The sequence below is a fragment of the Trichomonas vaginalis genome, chromosome III, assembly GCF_026262505.1.
Source record: "Trichomonas vaginalis G3 chromosome III, whole genome shotgun sequence".
Lineage (NCBI taxonomy): Eukaryota > Parabasalia > Trichomonadida > Trichomonadidae > Trichomonas > Trichomonas vaginalis.
In genome coordinates, this window is record NC_067205.1 from 25614955 (window position 1) to 25633928 (window position 18974).

Below are 18974 nucleotides of genomic sequence, written 5' to 3' on the forward strand. Positions count from 1 at the left end.
TTTATGTCGAGCTAATTAAAGGTCTTTGAACCATACCATTTCACCACACCCAAAGAAGCTGTAAACCAAATTAAATTCAGATTTGATAATCAAGGACTCATTTTATAAAAATGTAATCTAAATTCGTTTCAAATTACGGATTTTGAACATAAAAATATGCATCTGGCTAAATGTTCTTTATTGTTTACAATTATTCTAGCAGAATCAATATTTGATTTTTACGATAGTTTTTTTTTACAATGAGCGAAAATCCTGAAAATAAGGAGCCGCTCATTATTGATGGATTCGAGATCCTTGAGGAAATTGGAAGCGGAGGATTTAGCAGAGTTCATTTAGCAAAACATGTCGCAACAGAAGTATATTCAGCAGTAAAAATCGTTAATTTAGGCGCTCTCCAGGAATCAGAGTTCAATGGAATTATGCGAGAAATTAGCGTATTTATGCAAACCGAACACCCGAACATATGTAGTTTGTATAGATTATCTGTTTATAAACAACAATTATATTTTTTCATGGAATGTATACCTAGGGGAACGCTACTTGGATATGTAAATAGTAAACATGGACTAAGTGAACAAGAAGCATGCCCTCTTTTCATTCAGCTTTTTTCAGCTGTTCGTTACTTACATTCTGTACATTTTTTAGCTCATAGAGATCTTAAGTTAGAAAATGTTCTTATTGATAACAATAATAACATAAAGTTAACTGATTTCGGACTTGCCGGAACTGATTATTGCAATATTATGAAATCATTTGTCGGAACACCAGGATATACGGCGCCAGAGGTTATAACAGGCTCGGATTACGATCAGAAATGCGATGTTTGGTCGCTTGGTGTTTGCCTTTATGCAATGATGACAGCAACGTTGCCTTTTACTCCACAAAATACAAATTATCGAATGCTCGTTGAAGAAGCATCAAACATTACTTTTCCAATGTCATTTTCAGCTCAACTTACCGATTTATTAAGAAAAATGTTTACGATAAAACCATCAAATCGTCCAACACTTCTACAGCTCCAAAATCATCCTTGGCTTCACGGATTAAAGCAATCTCCTTATAATGTCACGCCAAAGCCCATAGTTTTTTATCAAGTTGATTCAATAGAAGACATTTCAAAATTCAAACGCCGCAAAATAAAACCAGACGCAAATATTATTAAAAAATGCGTCGATTACGGCATAAATAGTGAAGAATTAACTCACGATCTTGAACTTGGACATATTACCGATATAACCACGACTTATTTCTGCCTTTTGCATCCTTTAATGGAAAAACCAGAATTTCATAAGCCAAAGGCTATGATGATCCCTACTAAAATTTCGCACATGCCAAGTAATGAAAAGAAATATACCGCGTTACATAAGCTTGCTCCAAGCCCAATTACTAGTTCAACAACAACATTGAAGTCAGCTGGAAAAGCAATGATTACTCCCCCGAGAAGAGTTCAGTTAAGACACTCTAATGGGAGATTTTAATGTTTAATAATTTAAATATACATGTTTATTCTGTTCGTGTTTTCATATAATCAAAATTTTATTAGTACATAATGTGTAATAATCTCTTTGAATATGGTTTTCGTGGTTGAAAGAAAAGATTTGGATCGCTCAAATTTTAGAGCTAAATATATATTTGTCTCTTAATAAGGCATCGTTTTTATAATTTAGTTTCGTTTACGGACAAAACGTAAAACTTGGGTGTCAAATTTTTATAATTGAATGATAAAAAAAACGAAACTAAAAAATAATATTCGGATTTTTTTAAAAAAAAACAATAGTATTATTTCTACGCACTAGAATAATAAACAAATAACCCGTTCATACAAGTATTGCTTTCTGAAATTGAACAAAATCAGCTCCAAACAAAGAAGAGTTTGGGACTTCTAAAGGAACAAAATATTGATGGCCTGAGCAATTTTCTTTTTCAATCGGAGTATTAGATTGATTCGTTTTGCTAGGACTGTAACTGGGTTCTTCTTGAACTTTATTGGCCACCCTATGCCTTAGTATCCATCCCCATCGATTTTTGACAGATATCGAGGATCTGCCTGTAAGCATTTTGGATATCAAAGCCCAACGATTTCCATGAATTTTTTGAGCTGCAATGAGCGCTTCATCTTCTTCAGTTGTCCATATGTCCTTTGAAATTGATGGGGCGAGTTGTCCGGTATATCTTTCGCGACATTGCTTACCAGTTCTACCTGGAACTAGAAAAGAAACATCTTTCCAAGATTTTGTCCCAAGCTTTTTAACAGCATCTACAAGTGCTGCATCTTCTGAAGCTGTCCATTTATTCTTATGTGAGCCGGAAGAAGTCATGTAAAAAATAATTAGAATTTTGAGAAGAAAAAATCTGTCACGAAGTTCACAATTTACTCAGAAATTATCTCTTTTCAAAAGTGAAAATTCAGACGGATAAGAGATTTTGAGATTGAAAAATTCATATTACAATTATAAAACATAGCAGAATTCTAAAAATATAATCTTTCAAAAGTTTAAATGCTCATTTAAATTTGGAACATTTAATTAGATATGATATCACTATAGGAAAATAATGTTTTGGAACGTTATGAACGTTTGAGTTAACACTTTCAATTTAAATATTTTGTTATCAAAACCATATTTTTAATATTTAATGGATATTTATAAGTAGTGTTGAAAGATTCGGCAATCTACCATACTTAAATTATTTTGAATTGTGCGGCCTGATTGAGAAGATAACGTTGATGCGATTCTATGTCTCGTACTCATTTAAATTATTCATTATTCGCCAACTTAAAAAATGCAGGGAGCTTTTGTGTATCGCTTCAAATATTCATATCGTTTTTGAAAATAATTTGCAAAATACAGTTACAATTCGATAAATATCAATTACCATCATCGATTTTTTTTTGACATTATGTTCACAAACCTCTTAATATTTTTGAAGTGGGTTTTATATTCAGTCACATTTAAATTTCTCGTTACAAACTATGTGACCAATTTAATCAAGCCAAAATTCCTAATTTCTTTCAGCGAGATTTTTGAGACAATCTGTAAATAACAACTTTTCAATTGAAAGGATATCGAACCTATCGGCCAATTTAAAAAGATTATCTGATTATAAACTTGATATTTTTTTCGAGCCTAATTTTTTGTTATTATCTTTCATAAACACCGCGAAAATTTAAAAAAAAATCTGTTCTTGAAAGTAATTTTGGAGTTTAAACATCTTGTATACGTTTCAAACATTTATATAAAATAAATCCACGAATTTCAGATTATCATTTTGATGGGTACCTGACTTTTTTAATTTTTCAATTTTAATTTTACTACTACATTATAATCTCGTTCAAATTTTCTTAACAAATTTTATTAATGTTGTTAAAATTAATTTCAAATTTAATATTTTGTATGATTCTGTTAAAATATTATTCATATCACAAATTATACGCTTAAATGTCCTCATATTCCCGATTTTATATAGATAATTTTATTTATTAATTCATTTTTCGTTTCTTGAACAACAAGGAATTCACAAAACTCCAAAGACACTAAATTTAACAACTGTCTCCCATAAGACACTATAAAGAAATCTCTATTTTCGGAAGTTATTCAAGTATTTTTCATATTACTATTTGATAAAATAAGATTCGTATTGAAAACTGAAATATCTATGAACCACTTCACCAGCAATATTATACATGATATGTACATTTTCATATATAAAATATTAATATGAAAATACATTTTTAAATTTTAGTGCAAATCTGTGTCAACACTGTCAAGAATTAGCATCTCGTTTCTATTCAAACTTCCTAATTCTCAGGCTTTTTAACAAAACTCATCTCAATTCCGATTTCATTCATTTAACGTTGTTTTCATTGATATAAATTAATGTCATATGCAATGCAAACATATTTGCGATGATTCTGCAATAGAAATTCACTAAAAAACGTGACAAACGATGAGTGAGAAAAAAGGGTTTGAGATAACAATCGGAACTCTTGATCCTAAGCAGCTATCTCAAGAAAACTTAGAACTCACTCGTAGAATAGAGATGCTTGAGGGGGAAGCTCAAGAGTTTCTTCAACAAATTGAAGATTTAGAATCTCATTATAATTCCGCAATGAAGCAAAACGAGCAATATCGCCAAATTCTAGATTCAAGTGGTATTCCGTACGATGATAAGTCTGCACAGTTTAGAAAATCTTCTCAAAATTACTCAGAATTAACGACTCAAAACGAAAAATTACGCCAAATCTTAAATGCCGAAGGAATTGAGTTTGATGAGAAAACTTTGATGTTTAAAACAAGCAAAACTCGTCTAATGCTTTCTAGAGCAATTAAAGAAGTAAATCGACTCCGAAAACTTGTCAAAATTCCAGTCCTCGATCTCTGGGATGCTGTAGAAAGAGGATCAATTGCGTATGCTAAGTATTTCCTTCAAGAAGACCCAACAACAGTTTTTGTTCTTAAAAATGGAACTTCAGCGCTTCATAGAGCAATTGAACTCGGAAACATGGCCATGATTAAGTATCTGATTGAACATGGAGCTTCATACTCCACGCCAACCGAAAATGGTACAACATCTTTGATGTTGGCCGCAAGGAGTGGAAATCTTGACGTTTTCAACTACATCTACGAAAAGACAGAGAACAAAGATGCCAAAAGGCCGGACGGACTTACTTCTCTCCATTGCGCGATTTCCGGTGGAAATATCTACATAATTAAGTACTTAATTACAAAAGGATTTGATATTAACGCTCCTACAATTACAGGCGTCACGCCAATCCTCTGCCTTGAGGAATACAACCCCACAGTTTTTGATTATTTAATTGAATGCGGCGCCGACATCAGAGCTAAGACCGTTTCCAACAAGACACTATTGCACATCGCCTGCGCTATCGGCAGCTACGAGTTTGTTGACAGATTAGTCTCTTTAGGCCTTCCATTAGATTCTGTCACAAAAGACGGCTGCAACGCTCTCCACATGGCCACAGTTGGCGGCAACATCAACATCATAGAGTCCCTATTACGGGAAGACTACGGATTCCACATAGATGACCGGACTTCTCTCGGATTCACTCCATTTCTGATCTCAGTCCAAGCTGAGGACATAGACCTGGCGAAATTCTTACTTGCCCACGGCGCAGACATGACAACCACCCTCGAAAACGGCCGCTCTGCCCTGCACATCGCTGTTGCCACTTCCAACATCGAAATGTGCAAGTTTTTGTTGGATTCCGGACTTCCAATCGACGCCATCGACAAAGATAGCAGCACCCCAATCATGATTGCGTACTCAGAACGCTGCCTTCCGATGATTGAGTTTTTGCTCTCTCGCGGCGCCACTCCGAACGAGGATTTCATGGAGGCGGAGAAGAACTCTGTGCCATCACCAGGCCAGCTGAGGGTCAAACTGCTCTACGATCCGACGGAGGAACTTCCGAAATTGAGGAAAGAGAACGAGGAGCTGAAGAGGATGCAGGTAGATATGAGGAAAGTCATTGAGGATTACGAGAAGGAGCACCCGATCATTGTTTACAGCGAATTGGGGACACAAACACTTAATTCCGGAATTATTTCGAAGAGAATGGTCAGCCAGATAGGAATTGTCACTTACGCACCACAGAAGGAGCAGCAACAGAAGCTAAAGATGCTGCAGGATGAGAATAAGAAGTTGATGAATGAAATCAGCGAATTAACTGAAATTGTTGGAAATTACAACCAAGTTAAAGCAAATTTGGCCACGGCACAGGAAGATCTAACAAAGGCAAATGATGAGAAATTGGAAATAGAGAAGAAATACAAGGGAAAGAAAAGAAAAATCGAAGCTGAAAATAAGAAAATCAAAAGAATCATGGAAGGTATGGGTGCTGGCATCGTCGCACTCCTTGCGGTTATTATTTATCTCTTTTTGAACTACTCCCAATAAATAGTGTAGAACTTTTTCTGTTTTATTGTAAATATATCAATCATATCTAATTTTCTCTTATTTACATCATTTTGAAATGAAAAAAAATCTCTCATTAAATAGCATAGGATTTATCATTCAATGTAATCTTATATCGTGTGAATATCCAAATATTGACATGTCATACAATACAGCTTTTCATCGGCAGTCTATATTTATTACCTAAATTAATTTTGTGTAAAATTCCTTGAAAAATAGATAAGTTGTAATATCAATGAAAATTAGATAGAGAGCGCTTCCAGATATTGGTTTTCAAAATTTAAGACTGGATCAATAAGTTAGTTTATAGCCAGGGAACTAAGAGGAGAAATAAGTCCATAGAGATATGAATGCATTCTAAGTAATGACACAGCAAATCAGTGTTACCATTTGCAATTTTAAACTTCTGCAGCATAATTTTGGAAGGAAAAAAAAACATCATTGATATTCACTGATCTTTTTCTATCGATAATCGCTGATGATACATAGGAGTCGAATCACCTCATAAAATCTTGGTCAAAAGTATCGGATTTATCATTCAAGGGCATCTGATGTGATGTGAAAATCCAAATATTTACATATCATTCCAGAAAATTTCTTGATATATGAAAAATAGAAAAGCTGTAAAATATGTGGAAAACAAATAGATGATGCATCCAGAATTCTGAAATTTCAATATTTTAGATCGGATCGTTAATTTAGTTCATAACTTAAATACTGGGTGGATTTGTAATTCCAATGTGATAAGAATTACTTCTAAATATTGACACAGCATTATGGTGTTACGGTTCGAAATTTTTATCTTGTATCATCATAAGAAGCAAAATAAGATGAGGAATATACTGAAACTTGCATCATGATGATAATATGATGAACCTTGCAAATGTGATTATAGATCCAAGACAATGTCTAGTTCATTAACTCTTAGACCCGAAATAATATGATACCATCCATTTGAATTGAATTTTTTCATGAATCTATTTTAAAAAATCAGCTTTTGACTGTGCTAAAATGTTTCAGATTAATGATGAATAGTCATTTTGGTGCATTTCCTGATTAGCAACAATGAAGATGTGACCTTCTTGCTGAGTATATCTAAAACTATCTCATATAAATACTTAGCAAAATTCCATCATCAATCGAATCTAAATTTGGTGAAAAAAGAGCTAAAAATTAAAAAACTTGATTTGGTGAGAAAAATGAAACTATTAAAACTATACAAACGATATTTTTATATTTAATAACAAAAATTAGTTCTGAAGAGATCAAAACTCTTCAATTTCAATTTGATTTCAAACTTGCATCAAAATTTCTTATGTTTTCTTGTAATCTGCTTTCTTTGGAAGTATAAGGCACTGTATCCATATTGTTCCGTTCAAAAGAACATTCAATAGGTACATTAACAAAACAGACCAATCTTTAACTTCTCTGATTGTTGTAAATACTCTTCCGCATGATCCCATGAGTGTAAGGAAGCATGAAAGTGTAGAAAGTTCTCCTTTGCACTTAGCTTTATATGTATACCAAATTTGAGGTATTTTGTACGCAATTGATAGTGGAAGGCATATCATCCATAGAGTGTTCATTACTGTATTGCTAACAACGCCGTGTTCTACACCGAAAATTAGTGAGAATGTCAAAATCATAAATCCATTCCACGTCATAGGATTGTATCTCTCGGAAAAGTGTGTGACGAAGTATCCAATCAATATGTTTTGAGTCATAATAAGTAAAGTTTCGCCGTATGTAGCAAAAGGAAAACCTTTTTGTCGATGATAACATAAAGCGAGAACATTTGCAGTAATTTCCATGAATAAGGATGATTCGCTTAAACCTTTGCCACTTCTGTTATAAAGAATCTGAATGAGTTGAGGTAACTTTAGAATTGCCGAAAACATAATCAGTCCAAAACCAATGCCTCGGCTTATAAAAAGCGATACACACTTTTTATTTTGGAAATCAAAGTCAACGAAAAGGGAATGGCAGCATTCACTATTTACAAAAGGCGAGCATAGATTTGCTACAAATTCCATTTTTGAAAATAAACTACTATTCTCAGATCACATATGCACATAAATCAAAGTTGTCAGATTAAAATATGAAAAATAAATAAAAATTAGAAATATCGAAGTGGTTATATAGAAATAAGTGCTTATTCATAGCATATATGCCTTCAAATGGCATACTACTGTAACACAAACCAACGTTTGATCGATTGTTTTTTGATCAAAAAATATTTAAAAAAAAATTAGTGATTCTCTTTTAATTAGAGATTAAAATGTAGATTTTTGATTGAATGTATTTGTCTTTAAAAATTTGATTTAATTACTCAGCAATATATAAATCAAAATTTACTTGGGCAATTTATTTTGGAGCATAGGCACGCTGAAGCTTAGCGAATGTAACCTTAAGGTGGCGCATTTCGCCGGAGCCCTGAGCACGCTTGCGGTGAGCCTTCTTTTCCCAGTCATAATGGCGCATTGTGGCATCTGGATAGCCGCACTTGGCGCATTTGCTCTTCTGGATGTGGAAGCAGCGGTTTCCGCAGCGACGGCAGATTGTGTGTGTCTTGTTATGTCTTGGACCAAAAGATGGTGTGCCAGCACCCATGTTTCGTAAGGTCAGACCAAACCAATTGTAAAGTTCTCAAAATAGCTCATAAATATCTCGATGGAAATAATGAATTATCCGTATAGTACATGAGAAGCATATCTTAATTAACAGAGAAAATGTCCAGTTTATGAACATAATTTTTCAATTTTATCAAAAATTACATTATTTTCGAGATTTTCGGAATAACTTTGAATTACCATAGACTGTGTACGATTGTTTTGATATAAGAATTAAGATTTAGCTATGATTCATGATAAATTTGCCGTTTTACATTGCATCATGATTATTTAAGCTGTTTTAACAAGTACATAGGTCGCTGGTGCTGATGGCAGTCCTGTGATATGTGGACATGTCTATTTTACATTATTCAATAATCATCAGAAAAAATTGTCAAAAATTTTGGACGATAAATAAAAATATAAATGTTATCAAGAATATTTGGAAAATCGTTACCTGAGCCCACAACCGAACAACTTGGTGTAGATCTAAACCCATATGACCTCGAGAAACCAGCTGAAGTGACCTCAATCGCTTTTGAGCCAAGATACAAATTATTAGCTTTCGGAGATGCCACAGGACGTCTTTTTGTTATGAATCAAGAGCGTCGATTGCTTGCTTCAAAAGATGCTGCTCCAACATCTATATGCAGATTATACGCTTGTCCAAACACAAGTTCTTTTGTATCTGTTTATTCACAACACATTTACAACAATCATCCAAATCAAGCATTAATAACTCCTAATGATAGCGAAAAGGAGTCTTTCAGATGCAGAAGACACTTCAGAACAGATTCTGTCGTTACTCATTGGGTTGTTGCTGAAAACAAGATCATTCCGAGAGTTATTTCGCTCAAAGAAATCATTGTAGAGCTTGTTGTTTCACCTTCGACACCCAATTTCGCCATGATTTTAATGACGACAGGAGCTTTGTTGGGATTTTCACTCGAAAAGATGAAATTCACGGACTTTTACGTAAATATATTCGAAGGAAAGCCAGTAAAGGCTCTTAGCTGCCCTATTGGCATGAGTTATTACGTTGCACATGATCAAATCGACGTTTTGGACATAGATTCAATGGAAGTCGATAAATATTCAACACAGAAAGTAAACGAATTTGATTTATTCGATGGATACGCAGCATCTATCTTAGAAGACGGATCTTCTGCTCTTATCAAAGGAAACAAAGTTTCTTCGACACAAAAACTTGAAGAAGGAGAAAAAGCAATCTACACAACTCTCCTTGAAAGCGAAAAACAATTTACAATTGTCAGATCTAAAGAATTTGATTCAATAATGATCGGAAACAGACGAGTTTCTCTACCAGAAGGTGTTAGATTAGCACCAGGAATCGCTCCAATCTACACAAAGTCATATTTCGACAGAGCAGGAGTTTCTACTTTATATGTCATTTCTACTGACGGCAGAATCTTCAATGTTGCTGATTCATGCGACGAACTCATCCTATATCCACCGATTTTGGACGGAACGAAGTGCAAAGCTTACGAATACGAAAATATTATTTACGTAACAGAGAATATTGGCGAAGGATCATTCAACGTACACTCAATGACGAGGAATGGATACATTGGCACCAAGAAGATCGATGCTCCATATCCAACAACCTTCATTTCCGGCAAATTTGTTTGTATTTCGCCACTTTCCATTGATATCGTCGATGTCAAGGATTACAAGGTCATCAGAGTTGTCGAAGCTAAAGAATCCCTCAGAGTTTACATCCATCAGAACTCTTGCCACGTATTTTGCGACTCATTCCCTCAACTTTACAGTTCTGACATGGTGAACTTCAATCCTGCCGCAGAAGGCGACATGTTCTCTCCTTCCTGCAGCGAGGACATCATCCACGCCCTGTTCATCAAAGGCCAGGAATGTCTGATCACCAAAGATAATTCCATCATTTACAATGGCGAGAAATACGAAGGCTTCGATAAAGACGACCCTGCAGTTTTGATTGAATGCATTGACGATTTCGGAAAAGCCTCAAAAGATGGAAATTACTTGTTAGTTGTTACAAAGAAATTACTTTTGCTGTTTGATGCAACAGACGGAATGAAGAAGATCAGGAAGGACACAATAGATCACAATGTTACGCATGTCAGTGTCATGAGATGGGGCGGATTGATGACATGCACTCCAACCCACTTGAATTTGCTTCCTCTGCCTGATTTCACTCTGAAGAGCCTCGGAAAACTCTCTGCTCCTTCAGAGGCAACAATCACTCCAATCGATCAGTGCGGTATCATTTCTTCAGATAAAATCGCAACTTCTGTTTATTTGAATGACATGGTGAAGCCAAAACTGTTCGATCAGGAGACACCAGCACTTGCTATTCCGCAGAAGAAGAGTTTCTTCGGACTGATAAATAAAAACACAGCTCCAACAACTGAGGAAGCTGATGAAAAATTCGGTTTCAAGAGGTCAAAGACACAATCTGCTGCTTCTAACCTCGCAGAAACTGGTCAGATGATGCAGGAATTGATGGTTATCGCACAGCAGAGAAGTGAGAAATTGAATGAACTTGAAGAGAAAGCAAATAGAATTAGAGATCACGCAAGAGATTTCGCTGAAGCTTGTAGAAAACTGAATAAGTAAAAAAAATCTATATTTATTATGTAAAAAAATTGCATTGTTTTATAGAATTTATAGGGAGCATTGGGTGAATATATTTAGAAACTCCCTATAACAAAATGTATCTACACAGCCTCATGGATATAATGAACATAGTTACAATGAACATTAACATATTTTTATCGGTGAATTCGTGATTGAAAAGAAATCTCTCAATTTGGGAAAAACATTGTTTTAACCTTGTGAATAATCCCACGCCGCTGAGATAAGTATTAATTGTTTTAAATATTGTGTAAGGATATAGCAGAATGTAATGTATAGATATTCCCCACATCAAGGAAAATTTAATGATATTTTGTCCAGAAGCGTAAATATAAGTTATAAATAGATGTGGAAAACATAGTTAGACAAAGAAATCATTTAATAGGCATGAAATTCTAAATTTCTCTAGCATATTCTGAATTATAACAGATTTGAAGTCTTTGATATGTAGTTTATATTCACATATAGTCTTTTATATGCTGACTGCAAGTCTATATATATGGTGACCCTGATTCATTAACAAACTTCATAGCTTCTGTAGTTGTAGTCTATCGGTGCGGCCCAGTTGGGATGAAAAGTTTACAAAATTTTTTGCTACACAAAGAAAATGAAATGTACAATCACCTGTATCTATTGTTAGTATTACAAATATGCAAAGAATAACAAGGAAAATAAGGTTCTGAATCGGAGAAAGGAATTTCGGTTTTCGGATTATTTTGAAATTATTAGGAAATAAATATTTTTAAATAATTCTTTGTAACATTTCTATCATATTTCAATTTGAAAAATGAACCTTCTTCAACTGTGATTTTATCGCTAATTTCCTAAAATCTATTACCCTGATATGAAATGTACTTATAATAATAATCGATTAATTGAAAATTGCATTTTTAATCGGGTTTTTTGAGATCAATTTTTTTAGAAAGGAATAATAATACATAATCCGAATAATAATTGGAAACTGTTTTGAAAGGTGTAAAATTTTATATGTATTGAATCAAATTTAAGAGCTTTGAAAAAATTCTATCTCCTCTGAAATAAATATAAAGTTTATATAATTTTTTTGAATTAATTTTGATTCTTTCTAGGATGTATAATACCTTCTGGAATCTGTCAAAACGTTAGGTTTTTCTCAATCTTTCAAAATTGATAAAATAGATTTTATGATTTATAATTCTTGTTCTACTAATGATGGAGTAATGAATTTATAAATTTACTAAATTTCTGCAAAAAGCTTCATAAAATTAATTGAAAGTAATTTCAGGTTTCGAGTTAGGACAGACACTTGGAATTGGCTCTTATTCCAAGGTCAAATATGCCAAAGAAGTGGCAACAGGAAAGAGTTATGCCTGTAAAGTTATTAAAACCGGAAAGATCAAAGATAGCGAAGTTGAGAATACGGTGGTTAAGGAAATTAGTATTATGTCTAGAATCAACCATCCTAATATTATACAGTTACATAGAGTTTTAAAGTCACAAACGAAGTATTTCCTTATATTAGATTTGATTCGTGGAAAAGACTTATCAGAGATAATCGGCCAAAATGGATGCCTCAGTGAATCAACAGCAAGAATATATTTTCATCAAATTATTGATGCAATTGACTTTTTACATAGAAATGGAATTATTCATCGTGATATTAAGCCAGATAACATTCTAATCGATAAAAATGATAAAGCTTATCTTATCGATTTCGGTCTATCTGCTAGAAATATCACACAATCCGATTTATTTACAGATATGTTGGGAACTCCAAACTATTTAGCTCCTGAAGTAATAACAGAAACGCCATACAGAGGACAATCAGTAGACTTATACGCAGCCGGACTGATCCTTTATGTTATGCTTACCGGAGAAGTTCCATTCCACGCTGATTCTTCACAAGATGTAATCCAAAATATCATATTATCAGAGTTATATATTCCAAATTTCATTTCAGATGCGGCTGCAAAATTAATTCGACGTTTAACTCACAGAAATCCACGACTCCGCTATACAATCGAAGATGTCCGTAAAGATGAATGGTTTTCTGAGGATTATACATCATCAGCTGCAGGAGAAATCATTGATCGTGAAATCCAAATTGAAAATGCAAATATACAGATATTACAACCTCAGCAGGTTATGGAATATACTGATCAATGTTCCATGACACCATGCTCTATAGAGAAAGAACAGAATACAGAAACGAAAAACTGTATTTGTTCTCCATTCGCTTTTTCTGTTATTTCTCCTTTGGATGCTCTGAAGAGGAACTTAAACAAGAGAATAGAAAGTTTGGGCGGTTGCATCAAAGATGAAGAAAATTCAAGCGAAAACGCAACTTTTAAACTTGGTTTATCGTCATTAGCCATTAAGATAGACATATTCCCACTGGTCGATACAACTCATATCATCCGCATCATTAATATACACGGAGAGAACTCAGATTTTGATTCAATTGCAACACAATTGAAAAAACAACTTTGTATATAATATATTTGTTTTTTAATAAAAAATAATAATAGCTTCTTGTATTTTAACGTAAAATAGAATTATTTATTCTTGCGAATATTCAAAATACTGCGCAACGTATTTATCAGTAATGAGCATCTTGTAGTGTTCACCATTTGATGAAGGATCGTTCAAATTGACGCACTTTGTCATATCTTTGTGGAGTTTGCAAAATTGCTCAACACCTGGAGCGAGAACTGTACCATCTCCACCTGTTGTTACCATATCAAGGTCATTGGTTTCCCAGCTCTTGACTTTTGGAGCAAATGGAGTCTCTAATTGGTCATTATAAACAATGACTGTTTTCACGCGTGGCGCAGGAATTGGCTTTGAAAGGAATGGTGTTTGGAGATTGAAAAGCTTAACGTTTTCTGGAGAAATTCTTCCGTGTTCGACGAAAATCTTTTGTAAATCTTCTGGTCCATAGCCTTGGCCGTCAGGACCATAAAATACGTGCTGGCCCTTATACAAGTCCCAATTGGGGAAATGGGTATGGACAGCTCCCAATGTTTCAGCGGCCAATTGGAAATCTTCGTCTGTCCACTCAATGAACTTATGGTAAGCCTTTGTCCAGCCTATTCTAACGGCCTTTCCAGCGCCAGCAAAGGAAGGTGCAATAAAAACACAATGGTCGACGTATTTATTGACCCAATCAGCTGACATTTTCTGGGAAAGGAAGTAATGTGTGATAAACGTTCCAAAGGAGTGGCAAAGGAAGACAACCTTTTGGCCAGTCTTCCTATAAATATCTTCAACTAAGGTTTTCAGACGGTTGTCGAAAGCTGACTGGCAGGCAATTCCCTTACGCCAATCATTTGGAGCACCATAAAGATCAATGCCCTCGACGTATCCATTATTTTCGAAGTATTGAATAATCTTCTTGTAATATGGAATAAATGATACGTTATACTTTGTAAACACATCAACTTGCGTGATTCCTTCGAGAGTTCCAAAACCAACTGTACTTGCTTCAGTTACGTCATCCATATTTGTTGAACATTGAGTTGATTCATCATATTGCAACGACATCCAATGAAGTATGCAGTTAAATACAGGAGGAATGACATATTTGTCATTAATCCAACCAATTCCGTCAACGTTCTTTGGGCAGTACCATTTATATGGTGTTGAACCTGTCTTGACATATATATTCGATGCACCAATTCCAGGAACTAGGATAACAGGCTTTTTCGCAATAGTAGAGACAGTTAAAAAGGAAAACATCTTTTTTTGAAATTGAATCAGAATCGCTAATTGAAAGAAATTGACCATTTTGGATATGTGCTGAAACACTGTGTTTATCAATAATTTCCAAAGAAAAATTATAAAACGACCAAGCCTTTGAAAAATTCAATTCTTTTAATATAATAAGTAGATCATGAAACAAATAAATTTTCATTGTTTTTGAGCAAAATCATTCCATTCAATTTTGTGAAGAACGGATGAAATTCTTTTGAATTTTTCAGGAAGAAAAAAATTCCTTATTTTGGGGTATAATTTTAAAAAAAAAGGGAGTGACACCTAAGTTTATTGATCCTGCTTTATATCATCATTGACGAAGAATTGATCAAAATCATTAGTATGAAACAATGATATACTCTGTGCAGAAGGATATTAACATTGCAAAAATCCAATTACTCGATATTAAACTCATCATTTCTTGCATTAAAGTTGATACCTTTATTTTTTCGAAATATTACAAGAATAGATTTCTTACGTATTGCCAATGATAACCAAAGTAATGTTTCGGTATAATAAATTTAATTCAATATAGAAACAGCAGATTGACTAGCCATTCTGATATAATATCATGAATTCTATCGGGTTACAAAATATCAAATATCTTAGCTTAACTTCGGTTTTTATTTTGAGTTACAGATCTAATGTTGCTCTTCCTGAAGCAATAATCACTAACTTATCAAAATAATATGATAACAAATCTAAATATGCTAGTTTGATATAGATTTTATTCATATTTATTGTTGACATTCAAATCACAATATACATCTTCAACTTACCTTTGAATAAAATCATCATCTCATTGATTATTTTCTAGATATTTACTATGGCTTTTAAATATGTTAAGCAAATCCTTTATTTAAAGCAAATATTTTTTATTTTACTTGCAATATTTGATGATCTATACATCATCATATATTATATTTGATAGAAAAATATTGATCAATTAAATGTTTGGAAAATAAGCTTCTTTTTTGTATCATTATAAAATAATTATTTAATTTGCTGATATAATTGACATATTTTTTTAAAAAAAATATAGGTTAACAAAAATGAAATGCATACATCGATTTAAAATACAGTATAATTGCTTTGTTTCAATAATAATTTTAAATCTTCAAGATTTTTAACCTCATTTTTCCAAAAAAAATCGAGAATTGTAAAAATCATTATCATTTTCTACAAAACTGCTTAGGCATTTTTCAAATTCTAAAAAATTTGGAAAAAATCAGCAAGGACGATTTCATTCTAGGGATTGAGGGCAAGAGCTACCAGTCAAAAAAGGCTCCAAATTTTTAGATATTGATATTGATTTTCATCAATCACTTAATATCGATTGTTTACAGTTAACAGTATTGCATGTTATTGAATTCTAATATATTTGAACATACTATATATAGTTTTCGAAACGTTTCAAAATTTCGCCCAATTTAACAATAGTCCAACAATCATACTCATGCATTATTACCACGATCTAATCGCGAAAAGATACTGCTCTTTATTTGCCCTTTTCTAAAAATTATTTTCAAATAAAATTTCTTATTCGTACATGTTTTATATGCAGATCTAGAAGAAAAACGAAAAATCATTAAAAATTTATCACAATACCATGCAACCGGCATATCAGAAGTCAGCTTGCATCAACTTCTATCAAGTGTCCCAGATCATCCTGGAAAAAACCATATAATTATGCCAATTTCTAGTTTTGAAATGGACAATCACGTAATTATCGTAGAGCCTCTCTTATTAAGGTCATTATTTGAGGGAATTTATCAAAATAGGCCAGTTTCCCAATTATTGAGTACAATTCGAAATATAATGGAACAAATTTTGCAGGGAGTTTCATTTTTACATGCGAATGGAGTTACACATTGCGACTTAAAGCCAGATAACGTTTTATTCGACTATGAAAACATGAATAACTTGCAAATCATAGATTTAGGTTCAGCGACAATGTCTCCAACATGAGCAGTCGATTCCGTAAGATTAAAAAGAGGTTAATAAAAACAAACAATTTATAGATAAGACAAATAAATAAAAATACAAAAAAAGATTTTCTACTTTGGTTTGAGTTTCATCTTTGATTCGAATACATCGTTTGGGTAATTCTTCTTTGCTATCTTCTTTATTTCTCCCCATTGATCGAATGGTAGCAAATTTGGTCTCTTTGGCTTTGTGTCCGGAATCAAAGCCAAAACAGACTGAGCTCTTGTTCTGACTCCATTGTGCCAATGGTTCTTTGCTGCGTCCTGTAGAAGGAATGTGAGTATCGAATGGTCGAAACCATCAGTCCTTCCTATAGTTGTCTCAATGAACTTCATTCCTTCCATAGCGATCTGCCAGTGTATTGACGAAGATCTCCAAGACAAGTTCTGCCAAACAACTTCTTCTGGAGGAGGTCCTTCCACGCAAAGAGCTGTTGCTTCTTGCATAAACAAGACTGCCTTCTGTGGATCGAGTCTTGGCCAGTGGTTGACAATGAATCTCCTTATGTCATGTGCGAAAAACTCATTTGTTTTCGCTAAAGCAGTCAATGCTTTCAAGAATTGCTGAAAATATGATTGGTAATGAGGTGCGTAATGGAGAATTCGAAATGTGCACCACAACTCATTGAATATCGTTAGTCCGTCGTTTAATCTCTGCTCGGAGATCATTGAGTTCAGTCCCAACACGTTCTTTTCGTCATCAAAAGAGGAAGTAACGAAAAAGTCATCAAAAAGTGGTGGAGGAGGTTTGTATTCAATCAAGAAATGGAAGGCCAAATCCAACAAATCCTTTGTGCCGTGGGGAGGAGGAGGAGTCAATGTCAAAGCGATGAGGTGTATGATAAAAGGTATCTGTGTGTTTATCTTCATCAGACAGTCCTTCGCGCCCTGTCTGTCGTTGTTTGAAGCGGAAGTTAATCTCCTTGCAAGAGCTTTCAGAAGCTGATTCGGATAGTTTTGGAGAGAAAGAAGAGGGAAAAGACTGTAGGCGATGGTGATGTCTTCGTAGGACTCGCGTGGGTTGAAATAGATCTGTTTGTAAGAGCGGATGATGACGGAAAAAGGAGGAGCAGTAGATAAAACAGAGATAAGTAGATTTGTTAGTTTCTTAGTTGTTTCTGAGGTCAAAACTGTTCCTTTTGGAATGTTTAGCGTTTTCATGAGTGTTGCGCGGTTCTTGTGGTCTTCTGCATCGATGGACATTATTCTGTCAATCAGGGAATTGATCTTTTGCTCGTTCGTGAGGTCGGAATTGGAATTTTTCGTCTGTTTTTGGTTTTTCTCTTCGTGGAGGGAAGGAGTTGATGAAGGACGGGGAATTGGAAGACTAGGGTTCTTCGCTTTGCCTTTTTTGGGTGCAACCTCTGTTCCTGGAAATACATCATCGGTATCACCTGTTTTATTCTTCATGAGAATTCTGGATGCGTTAATTTGCGCTCTTTCGTAGCCTTGGTTGGCAGAGAGCGTGTAATACTTCAGCGCTGCGGTCTCGTCTTTCAAAACATTCTCGAGGTATCGCGCATATTCGTTCTGGGCTGGAGCTGAACCAAGATCTGATGAATTTTTGAGTATGTCAATAGCTTTTTGTGAAAGAGCTTTGTTATTGATATGCTTGAATAAGAATCGCCCTATTTTTAGTGACGCTTCGGTATTTCCAAGAGCTGACGCACGCCCATAATAAGAGAGAGCGCTGTCTGCAATATCGTCGAGTTTCGTATTGGAATTCATGATCTCGGCAGCACGGAGAAGTGCAAAGCCGGCCTTTTCAGCTAATTCCTTGTCATCTCTTTTCTGTTCTCCCAAATTTCCGGCACGATCATAGTAAGATACAGCAGTGGATGTGTTCTTTTGCGCAAATTTATTGCCGCCTTCGAAATAGATTTTTCCTAAACTACATAAAGCGTCGATTGATCCTTTTTCTGCTGCTGACTTTAAATTTTGTAGATATTGAGCATCATTATGCTGACAATCAGTACTTTTCTCGCATTCTATTGCAGGTTTGTTCATCGCATCTGTCTTTCCTGATTCTAAAAATTTCAAAATTTAATAACGATACAGACCGTTTGGCCAAAGAGTAATAATT

At 34.2% G+C, this 18974-nt stretch overlaps 10 protein-coding genes across 10 annotated transcripts; 5 read left to right on the top strand and 5 right to left on the bottom strand.

The window, feature by feature from the left end:
- Positions 1 to 239: 239 nt before the first annotated feature.
- On the top strand, positions 240 to 1478 carry TVAGG3_0764070 (protein serine/threonine kinase protein; the record flags this gene model as incomplete). The annotated part of the gene is made up of 1 exon (XM_001311540.1): positions 240 to 1478. One exon carries the CDS (start codon positions 240 to 242, stop codon positions 1476 to 1478), a length of 1239 nt encoding a protein of 412 aa, XP_001311541.1.
- Positions 1479 to 1750: 272 nt separating this feature from the next.
- TVAGG3_0764080 (RNA polymerase II transcription regulator recruiting protein) lies at positions 1751 to 2327 on the bottom strand (the record flags this gene model as incomplete). The annotated part of the gene is made up of 1 exon (XM_001311541.1): positions 1818 to 2318. The coding sequence occupies one exon, from the start codon at positions 2316 to 2318 to the stop codon at positions 1818 to 1820; it is 501 nt and encodes a 166-aa protein (XP_001311542.1).
- Positions 2328 to 3945: 1618 nt separating this feature from the next.
- Positions 3946 to 6869, top strand: TVAGG3_0764090 (spectrin binding; the record flags this gene model as incomplete). Its single annotated transcript, XM_001311542.1, has 1 exon — positions 3946 to 5916. The coding sequence occupies one exon, from the start codon at positions 3946 to 3948 to the stop codon at positions 5914 to 5916; it is 1971 nt and encodes a 656-aa protein (XP_001311543.1).
- Positions 6870 to 6989: 120 nt separating this feature from the next.
- Positions 6990 to 8012, bottom strand: TVAGG3_0764100 (dolichol-linked oligosaccharide biosynthetic process; the record flags this gene model as incomplete). Its single annotated transcript, XM_001311543.1, has 1 exon — positions 7248 to 7832. The coding sequence occupies one exon, from the start codon at positions 7830 to 7832 to the stop codon at positions 7248 to 7250; it is 585 nt and encodes a 194-aa protein (XP_001311544.1).
- A 168-nt stretch (positions 8013 to 8180) lies between these two features.
- Positions 8181 to 8560, bottom strand: TVAGG3_0764110 (rRNA binding; the record flags this gene model as incomplete). Its single annotated transcript, XM_001311544.2, has 1 exon — positions 8299 to 8544. The coding sequence occupies one exon, from the start codon at positions 8542 to 8544 to the stop codon at positions 8299 to 8301; it is 246 nt and encodes an 81-aa protein (XP_001311545.1).
- A 337-nt stretch (positions 8561 to 8897) lies between these two features.
- TVAGG3_0764120 (R-SNARE STXBP5 6 domain-containing protein) lies at positions 8898 to 11160 on the top strand (the record flags this gene model as incomplete). The annotated part of the gene is made up of 1 exon (XM_001311545.2): positions 8970 to 11156. The coding sequence occupies one exon, from the start codon at positions 8970 to 8972 to the stop codon at positions 11154 to 11156; it is 2187 nt and encodes a 728-aa protein (XP_001311546.1).
- A 1275-nt stretch (positions 11161 to 12435) lies between these two features.
- Positions 12436 to 13668, top strand: TVAGG3_0764130 (protein serine/threonine kinase protein; the record flags this gene model as incomplete). Its single annotated transcript, XM_001311546.2, has 1 exon — positions 12597 to 13649. The coding sequence occupies one exon, from the start codon at positions 12597 to 12599 to the stop codon at positions 13647 to 13649; it is 1053 nt and encodes a 350-aa protein (XP_001311547.1).
- Positions 13669 to 13712: 44 nt separating this feature from the next.
- Positions 13713 to 14891, bottom strand: TVAGG3_0764140 (O-acyltransferase protein; the record flags this gene model as incomplete). The annotated part of the gene is made up of 1 exon (XM_001311547.1): positions 13713 to 14891. One exon carries the CDS (start codon positions 14889 to 14891, stop codon positions 13713 to 13715), a length of 1179 nt encoding a protein of 392 aa, XP_001311548.1.
- A 1725-nt stretch (positions 14892 to 16616) lies between these two features.
- TVAGG3_0764150 (protein kinase protein) lies at positions 16617 to 16874 on the top strand (the record flags this gene model as incomplete). Its single annotated transcript, XM_001311548.1, has 1 exon — positions 16617 to 16874. The coding sequence occupies one exon, from the start codon at positions 16617 to 16619 to the stop codon at positions 16872 to 16874; it is 258 nt and encodes an 85-aa protein (XP_001311549.1).
- Positions 16875 to 16963: 89 nt separating this feature from the next.
- Positions 16964 to 18913, bottom strand: TVAGG3_0764160 (ERAD pathway; the record flags this gene model as incomplete). Its single annotated transcript, XM_001311549.2, has 1 exon — positions 16964 to 18898. The coding sequence occupies one exon, from the start codon at positions 18896 to 18898 to the stop codon at positions 16964 to 16966; it is 1935 nt and encodes a 644-aa protein (XP_001311550.1).
- Between the last annotated feature and the right edge of the window lie 61 nt (positions 18914 to 18974).